Here is an 11,664-nt window from a genome sequence, read left to right as displayed (position 1 = left end):
GTAAATCAATCTCCTGTCAGAATTACTATTTATGCTTCATTCAAACTAGTCATGTTACCTCTGCTACTTAGTTGCCCTAGTATCGGACAATGGGAAAGTCATGGAGAAGAGGCCCTCGAGCTACGTGCCGACTTCTTCCTGCAGACCTTTCAGCAATTTAGATTGCAAACTTAGTCCTACTTTAGAACTACCCGAGAGGTCTTGATGCAGGCAGCAAGTGTGCTCATCTCATCACACTCTATGACTTTATGACCATTTATCCACCTTGGGTTTCCTCAGCTCAATTCTGGGTAACTATAGTCTGATTAAAACCACAGAAAAGCACATCATAACAGTTAAACATGGCACAAAAACATTTTGTATAAAGTAGAGGATTAGTTTTATTTTCAGGCATGAGAAATTTAAGACCAAATTTCCCAAGAATACAACTCATTCTAAAAACTAAGTGCCATCAACATGTGGCACCACTGTTTCTCCTCTCTTCACACAGCTTCATTGCACACTTTTTTTTTCTCCAAGTGCAAACAGAACAGGGGTCAACAGCACAGCAACAGACAATGTAAGACCTGTGAGATATATACAGTGTTCCTACGGAGTGAGTAAAAAGAACAGGAAAGTTGTCTATGATCCATAAAAACTTCAGAAATTTTCATCGCATCTGAAGTTAACAGACAAAAATTTAACAGTACCGAAGAGGAGTATAAATTGCATTAGGCACACTGTCAAATGGTATAGTAAGAAAAAATATAGGGCTTTGAACAAGCCATTTGAAGCAGAATAGAAAGGTTAAGGCATTAATGCAGACTTGGTATCCAACCAACTATGTTAAGGGCATCTTTGAGGCAGTGGAGTTTTTCATCTGGAGGAAATCTCTTCTTTACCTGCAAAGCAAGAGGCAACTTAATTATTCCTTTCCATGGAGACAATTTACTAATTGAAGACCTGGTTGTTAACCACAACTACCTCCATTCCACAAATGCACTGAGAAATGGTCAAGAACTGTAGATAACTCATCTTTATGGAGCTTCAAAAATAATCTCTACTTCCTCGCTTTATTAGCGGTTTTGTTTCTGAAGTTACAAATACTTTTAGTTACATTACAAGCTGGTAGAATAGCTATTTTACTGGTGAGTTTTCAAGGCTGTAACAGCATCCAGTTGTCTGGATGATAGCCCTTCTTGCACTTGCGTGAAGAGAGTTCCTGGTCTGAGAACAGAGACTATAAATTGATGAATTTAAGGAGAAAAGGTGGTGTTAGATCATGTTGCTTCAGAGAGGCTACAGCCCATATTTACCACAGCTACCGAAGTCTGCGTGTTCTTACGTACTGCCATCCAAGCCATTAACTTGACTATATAGACAAGTCATCTGATACATCACCATCACTTGAATTGGAGGGATGCTGACCAAAAAGAAACACCAAACTTGTGTATTAAGTAAGCATCTGAGGAAGCTCCTCACTAAATGCAGTAGCCGCCTGTGTGCGTTTTCAGCCTGCTCCATCAGTCAAGTAAAATGGGTTTGCTTAGATTATCCTCATTTTTAAATAAGATCTCTCCACTCTGGGAGTTAGTATTTAATTCTCTTTAACTCTTTGCATCGTCTGTACTAATCCATCCAAACCTCAACTGAAAGAGAAACAGGAGACAGAAAAAAGAATAGTACATGCACCCTGAGTGCTGGAAAAGCACTTCTTAAAAGCCAAAAAACCCCCTTGTCAAACAAGAAGTGGTAGCTATATTTATGGGATTCCATGCAGCAGAGAGATATATCCCAACTCCTTCAGAGGGAATCTCATTCACAGCTTGTGTCTAGTGAGAAAGTCAACAGGAGGCTCTGAGTGCCAAGGCACACAACAGCAAAATACAAACGCTGTAGCCTGATCAAGGTAGCCACCTCCTTGCAGCTTGGATCACTCAATGCTACAAGAGTAATTCAAGCAAGATCATGGAGAATGGTATGTCCTGTAACAGCACATTTCTATCTAAAGGCAAGAAAACCCATAATATTTAGCTATGATATTTGAGGATTATTAGTTATGCTTTCTTTTTCAAACCGTTCTTTTTCACAAAGACAAGAATCTTAATTTTATTCCAAAATTAAGCCAATGAAATCAGATATATCAAAAGTTAAAACAAACTGCTTCATATAAGACAACAGCGTTTTCTATATAGATCTCAAATTCTCCATTAATAAGTTTAAAAATGACAGCTCCTCAACGTAAGTCTACTCTCTTTCAGAGTCCAAGAGTTGTATCTCATCCTCAGTTTGTCCTTGCTGGTTGCAATACACAGACCATTTATCACTGAGAAGGAAGCCCAATTTTTATATCCAAGACATCCACTTGTCCAGATAACTACATTTCAATTTCAGATCACAGGCAAGTGATTTACCCTATGGGATTCAGGGATCTGTATGCCCATTACCAGAATACATCGGGCTCTGTTTTAGCGAACTGATTATGTGTTAACACATGAGCAGTGAAAATGCACCTAGGAAATTCAGCTTGATTGACTTAGCTAATTACAGGCCTCTACTTGAACCAGAGCCAAGTCTACCTTTAGCTTCTGCTTGCTGCTTAAAACAGAAGGTACAGACACATACACACACCACAGTCTGACAACACCACAGTTCAGATGAAGCCTGCTTTGAAGCAGTGGAGCTTTGCTTCAGGGTAAATGCTCAGGATGCTTTACAGACAGCATTTAACTGAGCTATAACATCAGCTGTCATCTGTCTGCTGATATTGGACTTCTGTAAACAGAAGTTAAAGTAATAACAGTAAGGGGGTAGGCAGTTAAACCTAAAAGGACAAAAAAAAAACACTCAGGTAAAAAAAACCTAAGCGTGTCTAATTATTCAGTTGCAAGCATAAAAACTGAAATCATGGGTACTTCTTTCCACAGCTATCCTTCACTTGAACCTTCAACTCCAAATGCTGCCATTCTAGAGAAATCTGAAGTTGTCATGGTACTTTTAGTACAGACTTTTTATTTTTGCTGGTCATGTCAGAAAGCATACCCAAGAACTGCAACAACAGCATTCCAATAGCACTACCCAGATCACCACTGCCAGGCTCATCTATGATTAAAGTTGGACACAGGCTATCATTAAAAAAAAAATAATATACATCTCTAAGTTCAGTGTTAGAGCTATACATTGACAGGAGATAAAGAACTAGTCTAATTGCAGTTCTCACTCTGACGTCCCAGATGAACGAGGGCAACTGTACATTGCTTTAGAAATCAGTACAGGTCTTGGATGAAATGGTAGTAGACTTGAAGAGAGCTTTAACAATTGTTAAAGATTAGGATAATACACTTATGCTAGCTATTAAAAGACACCCCAGCCCAATTTTGTTTTTTGTAGGAAAAAGTGTACTGTTTTCCTTACAAAACCCTGCTTACTGAACACAGTACTACATGACATGATAGAGAAAAATAACTGTACAAGAATTCAGTCCAAGCTTTTCACAGTATCCACTCAAGATTAACATCCAGAATATGTTTTGTTGCAGCCTATACAAAGATAGATTTCTCCTGCAAAACAGCTAGCAATTCTGAACACACTGCTTACACAACTGTTCAATTTCTCCTGAAGCATTAACATACCAAATACATTAATAAATCTGATAATACTCACCTAGTCAATAAACTGCAGCAGAGGGCAGACATCCTTAAGGCCAGTGAGATTTAAGATACCAGATTGTTTCATTGCTTAACTGCGGCCCAAAGAGAGGGTTGAGTTGAGCCAGAATCGCAATCAGCCAACTGCAAGACAAACCCCCAACCCAAAAGAGACAACATCAGCCAAATTACAAAGCTTACGATAATGGCAAGGCTTGTCCAAAGCACAAATACGATCAGAGAAGAAAAGACTATTTTCAGGAAGGTGTAGGATCAAATCAAAATTTTACTCAAGCTCATACACAAAGACCAGATACCAGCAATGAAGATCTGGTACTGAATCATTCCGCATCTGAAACAAATTGACTGGTTCAATTTAAAACAACACAAAACCACCTGACAGCATTTCTCTTGTACTTTGACAGGAAAGTGTTTTGAGACATAGGAAACTTAGGTATTTGTGGGCTCAGAAGAGAGAAACATAAGAGAGACCAACCTTTTTTCAGTGCCTTTGAAGCATCCTTTAAACAATAACCTCTGAGAAACATACACTCTCTTGTTTGCTCTTGTTTTCAGTGTGTGACAATCTGCACTAGCAGACATGGTATATTTTTCATCAGAGATTGAACTAAAGTTAATTTAAACCTGGCACAGAGATCAAGAAACAGAAACCCAAAGCAAAATGGTACAATACTACAAAAAAAAAACCCCCAAAACAACAAAATAACCAACAAAATCAGTATGACAACAAACCCCACATCATCAGCAACAGCAGCCTTGTCATCAGAGCAGTTCACAAACTAACACTGCAGAAGCCATAGCCAGAACTGAGAACAAGAGGAATGTAGTTTGTGGAAAATATCCAGAAAAGCTAAACAGAAATAAATATTCCACTGTTAAAAGATATATTTGCTTTGTAAATATTACAAGATTCGGAAAAAGCAGTGGATGCTTCCATGGATTTAAATCTATGTTAAATACTAACTATATAAACACATTCAGCAAACACACTGGCTCATCTGTCTGCTATTTCTAGAATGCTTTGTAAGGAGGAGAAAAAGCAGAGCAGCTTTGTAATGGGAGCTGCCACAAATGTATCAGAGTGCTTAGGCAGTCATGGAAAATTCCACACAAACCTTGATGCTTTGACCAGCAAATGAAGTGCAGGTCTGCTGTAAAATGGCTAGAACAGCCAAGGGCAAAAGATGTGGGCCAGACTTAAAGAAAACACATCAATCCTCTTAAAATTTACAAATATTTATTTTCAATGCTGCTTTCAGTTTCGCACAAAGTAAGACTCTAGTTAAAATGATGTGCTGAGCCTGCAGCAGTCTATCAGTCATGCAAGCCTTGAAACATGCAGGCTCTACAAAGCGATTAAAACATCAGCAAGACACCACCAAGAAGAGCCAATAACCTTTACGTTGACATGTTTCCACTTTGCTATCCAAAGTGATGACAACAATGTATTCTGAAACCATGTTAATCATTATGTTAAATTTACTTAAGGGAAAAGCAAATTAGCTCTTAAAAATACCACGGCGTTTATTTTACAAGGGTTAATTTTCAGATACAGAAGACAGATAGATGGGGTGACAGAGCACTGTACCATCTGCCTTTAGCACCCTGAACTAACAGAAGTGGGAGGAGGGTAGGAACACTAAAAGCCTGTTAAAGCACATTATTCTCTTTCTCACTGTACAGAAGGAAGGAACTCTATGCACAAATATCTCACCTCTCTATGCTTCCTGAATTCAGACCCAGCATGGTTGTGAATTAAATGAGCTGGAAGCACATTCAAAATATTGATGTGTCCCAGCTGTATAACCATGCTTTAGGCAAGCACTGTGCAGTTTTCAAAAGCTATTTGTTGGGACCATGCTGGATACCCAAGCTCCGAGCCATAGTGCCATTACAGGTCAATAGTATATTCCTCCTCCCTGCTCTGCTAGGGCCTAATAATTTAAAGCAGTAGTTAGGCACTGAACTCTACAACTCCCTTGCATTCAAGTCATGAAAAAGCTTTTCCCACATTTTGCTTAAGCAACGCTGCTTTTATACAATAATCTATCATGACAATGCAAAACAAAACGCGGCATTCAAAGTAAAACAAAGCAAGCCTCTGTATCCAATGTGTAATGTTCTAGAGTTGCTAAAATCAGGTATGGCATTCGAGCCACCCACGGGTCCTTAAAATTCTACCAGATACCACTTACAACAGTGTTAATTACCCAGCTCAAACAAGGAAATTAAAGTCCCTCATGTTCTACCAGAAAGATTTTTTAAAAGGTCTTTCTACCATAACTGCCATCTGTCTGTGCTGCACATTACAAATTAAGGTCCTGCTATCTCTTTTAATTGTCAATTTGGGCAACCATATTTTAATCCCTTTAGAATCACTAGCAAATAATACCATTTTTCAAGCACCCTGTCCTCTGGGAGGAGAATATCATGGTACTGTTTCAGGAGCTGCTTTGTAAACAGCAAAAGAGAGATTTAGACTTTGACGGTAGCTTACAACATGATGTAACCTATAATTTCTCCAGCAGTAACTCCTTATACTTTGCCTTATATTTTATAGAGGCTTATGTATTCTCCCTCAAAAGGCTGCTGGGTACAATATCTGTACACAAATTATACACTTACCCATGCAAAAAATTTCCATAGAACAACTAAATTAGCACCATGTGACCAATATCATTATTCAAAATGATCACTGTTAAATCTAAACACAGAAGAAACAGCTTTAAGTTGAAATGGGATTGACATTTAAAATTTAGTTAGCACAAATTCAGTTTGATGCAAATCAATTTGTCTATCAAGTGGTGTTTAATGAAGCCAGGAAATTGTTTTTCCCTATTTTCAACTGGAAAGGTAACTCAAGAAGTATGAAAGAAAGTCTAGCAGAGTTCTAAACACCTCTAAAAAGCAGATAACAGCACCAGCTACCTACTAAGGACACACAAAGGACCAGACCTGGGACAACACAACAACTTATTTTAACCCAGACATATCCAACAAAGAATCCTCAGAAATCATTCTTTTGGGCTTCCTTCAAGTCTAGTATGAAAAATGAATCTTGTCACCGAAATTGAGGTCTGAAACTTTTTCAGTGCCTCCCCAAAAAAAAGAAAAGGATATGGCAAGAACAAACTTACATATGTTTGAATGTAACAGAAGAAAGAAAGGTTGGACCAGATGATCTTTTGAGGTCCTTTCCAACCAGGGCTGTTTATGATTCTATACAGAATTCATAGGAGTGAGAGAAGAAGAAAAAAAAAAAGAAAAAGAAAAAAAAAGGACTGTGTGATGAGGCAAGTTTTATCTTGGAACATCAGGAGAAGAATCTGCTTTTTGTTTTATTCCGGCAAGCAGACACTATATATGTAATTCATGTGGTCGGGTATAATTACTGATGATTTAAAATATAGTAAGATTGTGCTGCTTCTCTTTTTTGTGTAATTGGAGAAAACCAAACGTAATACAGAAAACAAGTCAGAGCCCACAAGATTAAAAAAGAACCACCTCACTGGACATGCAAGAACAGATTATAAATCACATTAATGACACTAGATTTAAAATAGGTCTGTTTCAGTAAAAAAAAACCCCACAAACAAACAACAAAAAGAAATCACTAAAATTACAAGTGAAATACCACTGTACATTTGAAGACTTCACTGCATTCAAAGTTAAGAAATTTGACAACAAATACATTCCCCATCATAATCCAGAGGGTTCTGCAGATGCCATGTGACCTCCATTTCAAGGAAACCATCCTTCTTCAAACAATAAAGAAAACAAACCCTAAGCTTTGAGGATTTTAGAAGAGTAGGACATTATTTCTGTTAAAACACAGAGTAGGAAGAACTTAAGTGAGAACTTTAAACATAAGTTTTCTTAGCCAAGCATTTGGGACCTACCATGAGATTCAGCTGCTACATACTTTATGTACAGGCAAGGAGGCCTTCATAGCACTGGAATTCCGAATTTTCAACCCTAAATTCAAGTTGCTGGCACTACAAAGCTCTTCTCAAGTTTCTATATCTGCTCAGCAAAACTTTAATTTAAAAAACTGTCATATATACAAAACGCAGAACAAAGTTTGCTGCAGTTTTACAATTATCCAGAAGAATGATTTCTTAAGACTTCACGTGTCAAGTGCTCCAAGAAAAAAAAAAAAAAAGAAAAAAGGCCTCACCTGTATAAAACCTGAATATCACATAATTAAACTAGATCAAACCTGCATAAGCCTGTAACACAGGCCCCTCCTGGAACATGCCAACACTGATAATATGGCTTTTGGCTGCCAGCTCTTAAGAATGAGTCTTGAGATTAGAGATGCATTTCTCTAAATATTCATGTTAAGCTCCTTAGAGTAGCATAAATAATGTTTAAATACTTCAGGAAAGTACAAATACTACTCAGGTTCAAGTGGAACTCTGAATAATGATTTTATTACAAGTTAACTCTAAAGAGCTAACCAGGCTTTTACCAATTTATGCTGCATAACAAATTCTTCCCAAACACCTTTCAAAGCTATTTCTGCATAGCACTTTCTTTGACAAGATCAGTCTCTACAGTCTTTAAAAAAAAAAAAAAAAAGAGAGAGAGAGAGAAAGAAAACAATAACCATGCTTTCTCTTGCGGACTCCAGCTACAGCTGGCTTACCTTTTGACAAACACCAAAAGCACAAACAGGGCAAGACAGTTCCTCAACAAGTCATTTTGTTACTTCTACTATTTCTCTTACAGAAAAAGTCAGCTTCAAAATATACTGTGCATTTAAAAATAAATATATCTTAATATATCAAAGCATCATAAGTTTGTCACAAAAATTAATATATGAAAAACTCCACATCTAAGGTTTTCCACCCAGTGCTCTACCAGATTTTGAGAATATATTCAACCAAACTAATGAAACAAAACTCATCAGTAGGTTTAAATTACTATCACCTTAGAAATAAATGTAAGGGTATAAAGAATGAAAAAGGCAGAAAGTCATTCCTCTACTGTGAGTCAGAAAAAAATCTAGAATCAGCAAACTGCCATTATACTTGTGAGTGAACAAGCCAGTGAACTGGAAAGGAGTAATATCAAGTCAATCAGAGCTCTATTCAACAGTTATGTGTCAGAAGACAACAAGAGGAATTCAGGTTTGTTTTAATTCAGTATCCACCAACAGGAAAACATTTTCTTCAGCAGGTTGAAGGTCTTTAGAATTAAGAGTTCCAAGAGTGGCCAAAGAATACCATGTGCCTAAATCTCTGTGACACACTTGAAAAGCTTCTTCCTAAATGTCTTGAAGATAGAAAAAAGGAACTTTTGATTACATCAGAACTGTGCCTTGATTAAGAGGCAAGGCATTATTTATACTTACAACAGGTAGCAGCAAACAGCACATGTCACCAGCATTGTGTTGATAACACTGCAAAAAGGAAGGAGAGAAACAGCTGATTAGGTGTCATGTTATGACTGACCACAAGATATATAGGAAAAAAACCCCAAACAAGAACAAGTTCAACTTCTATCATATGGAAGGTGACTCAACATGAGTGTTCTAACTTCTTCCAGCTGAGTAAGCTGCAGAGGCACAGCTAAGGCTCTGCAAAATAACCGACACAGCTCTGGCAAACAGAAGTATACAGCTGTATTTAACAAAACTCATTCTGAAAAGGAGCAAAATCTTATGCAGTCAGTGTCCTTGCTCCATCTCACAGTGAATTCTACCAGCAAGTTCGTAAACTACTGAAGCTAGATGTTCTAATACTAACAGTAAACAATAAACATTTTCTCCATTTGCAAAATTCTGATTACAGAAAATTTCAGTATCAAAAGGTATCTTTTAATTTTACATCATGAATGCAGGTTTTGCAAATTGAATGCAAAATAAAATCTCAAAGCCATTTGAAATTATCTATAGGATAAGATTTTCCTTTCTTGCTGAAAGAAAACTGTGACAGACACAACAGTTAAGCTGAAAAGAAGCAAGACCCAAGCAGCTCTTGAAATGGAAAATGGTAAAACTGCAGCTATACACACACATTAAATGAGAATGAAATGAGATTTTCTAACAATAAGTGATCTGTGCAGCTCATGGAACTTAACAGTGTGGAGTAGTTTGGGTTTTTAAAAAAATTATAAAAAGGGATTTTCCTCTATGTATTCCCCCCCCCAACTGAGTAACAAAAACTCATGCTAGGTCAGTAACTTCCGAACCTTTTGTGACATGAATAACATTCAATATTTTTCATCCATCAATGTGTATTCATTCATCTTGTCAACTTTCAAATGAATACTACAAAGCTACCGTAGCTTGCATTAAGCTTCAGGAACTCCTCCTTTCCAAGGAGTCCCAGAATCACTGTTTGGGATTTTTAGCATATGCAGTGTGAATTCTTCGGTCAGTTAAAGTCTGCGTTGATGACTTTTGTTAGAAAATGAACAATCCTATTCAGAAACAGGTTTTGGGTAGAGGGTTTGGGGTTTTTTTCCCATGTTTAAGATGATGAGAAGTTAACAGACTACACAGTGTGACTATAGACGTGCTACAAAAATCAGAACACAACACTGTTCGTATTTGTTAAACAATCATATTTTGGAATAATGACAGATCATCTGTTGATGACCCACATACTTTAAGGACATGCCTGGAAGACATATTTCCAAGGTATTTCTGAGGACAGGCAGACTTTCAGGCATAAAATGCACTTCAGGTTTGAAATTGAGGCAGTAAATACCAGAGCTAAATAGAACTTGCAGAAAATTCCTCCAAGTTTAGATAAACAACTAAGAGAAAAGACAGTTGGTACCTGTGGAGTAGAGGGGATGTCAGAGAGAGGAAGAGAGATTAAGTAGTCATTACCTCCTAGGGAAAAGAGAAAGACAAGAACTTGTCTACTTTTTAATCGGAGCAGCTACAATCACTGCAGGAAAAACGTCTCCGTTTAGATGTAGCTGTGGTGCCTGAGGACACAGGCAGGGTAAGGCCACTAGCACGCATTTAAGCACAGAATGGGCATCTACTACAGCAACTTTTTCAGTCCCATCCAGCGTGAAACCAGAGGATGGTGGAATAAGTTAGAAGACGTCAAGTAAGAAAACAAAAAAGAACCTATTGCTCAACCGCTACTTAACAACAGATCTCCGTGCCACAGGGCGCTGTGTACGCAGACGTTTACAGCGCTTGAGGGAAAGGCTCAAGCCCGTGACGGATTATTAAAACCCGGAGACGCCGCTCCTGGCCCCGGCCCTCGGTCCCACGCTCAGGCGGCCTGACGGGCGTCTGCTCCCGCCTTGCGCCGCCGGCTGGCACAGGCGCCTGGGCCCCGGGCCCGCCCGCCCTCCGCGCTGCGCCAGTACGGCGACGAGCAGCCCGCAGCATTACTGCGGCAGGAGGCGGCGGCTCCGGGCCTGGCAGAGCGGCGAGCACGGCAGATTCGGCGCCGCAGGGCGCCGCGGCGGCCGCCGAGCCTCGACGGCGGGGGAAAAGGGGAACTCGAGAGAGCCGGAGCCCTAAAGCCGCTGCTGCCCGGCAGGCCCGAAGGGCACGGCGCGACTCGGCCAGGCCGCCGCTGCCGCGGGGCACCGGGCCCGCCTCCGCCGGGAACCTCCTCACACACTGCCCCCTGCGCCTGAGGGGGAAGGGAAGGGCACCGCCGTCCCCCTCGGAGCGGCCCCGGCTGACCGCCCGCCGCCCCACGGACACTCACCCGCGGTTGGGCCCCTTGGGGACGAGCCACGGCAGGACGCCGCCGACCACCCCCCAGAAAACGCTCATTACGATGATGGGCACCGTCAGGCCACCGTACGCCATGGCCGGGCTGGCGGGGGCGGCGGAGGGAAGCTGCTCGGTCCGACCCGGCGCGGCGCCTCCCCTCCCCTTCCCTTCCTCACGGCCGGCCGCAGCGCCCCGCCCCGCCGTGCCCGCCAATCAGCGACCGCTACGTCACCGGAGCCCGGCGGGCGGTGGCGCACCTGGCAGCGCGACGAGCGCGAGCTCTTGGCCCCGCCCCCGCCCGCGCGGGGGGCCGCCGGTCCG

At 40.5% G+C, this 11,664-nt stretch overlaps 1 protein-coding gene across 1 annotated transcript; it reads right to left on the bottom strand.

Moving 5' to 3' along the window:
- Window positions 1-355: 355 nt before the first annotated feature.
- Window positions 356-11,537, bottom strand: ATP6V0E1 (ATPase H+ transporting V0 subunit e1). Its single transcript, XM_075766637.1, has 4 exons — window positions 11,336-11,537; window positions 9,004-9,051; window positions 3,643-3,770; window positions 356-881 (listed from the first exon to the last, which is right to left on the bottom strand). Exons 1-3 carry the CDS (start codon window positions 11,437-11,439, stop codon window positions 3,677-3,679), a joined length of 246 nt encoding a protein of 81 aa, XP_075622752.1. The 5' UTR covers window positions 11,440-11,537; the 3' UTR covers window positions 356-881; window positions 3,643-3,676.
- Between the last annotated feature and the right edge of the window lie 127 nt (window positions 11,538-11,664).

Source organism: Balearica regulorum, chromosome 14 (genome assembly GCF_011004875.1).
Source record: "Balearica regulorum gibbericeps isolate bBalReg1 chromosome 14, bBalReg1.pri, whole genome shotgun sequence".
NCBI lineage: Eukaryota > Metazoa > Chordata > Aves > Gruiformes > Gruidae > Balearica > Balearica regulorum.
This window is presented reverse-complemented; position numbering and strand designations above follow the sequence as displayed.

Excerpts from the sequence above, each read along its gene's own strand:
- ATP6V0E1 (XM_075766637.1), bottom strand. The coding sequence starts at position 11,439 with ATGGCGTACGGTGGCCTGACGGTGCCCATCATCGTAATGAGCGTTTTC. Across the intron at positions 9,052-11,335 it reads CCCAAGGGGCCCAACCGCGG|TGTTATCAACACAATGCTGG; the intron begins GTGAGTGTCCGT and ends TCCTTTTTGCAG. Across the intron at positions 3,771-9,003 it reads GCTGTTTGCTGCTACCTGTT|TTGGCTGATTGCGATTCTGG; the intron begins GTAAGTATAAAT and ends TTTGTCTTGCAG.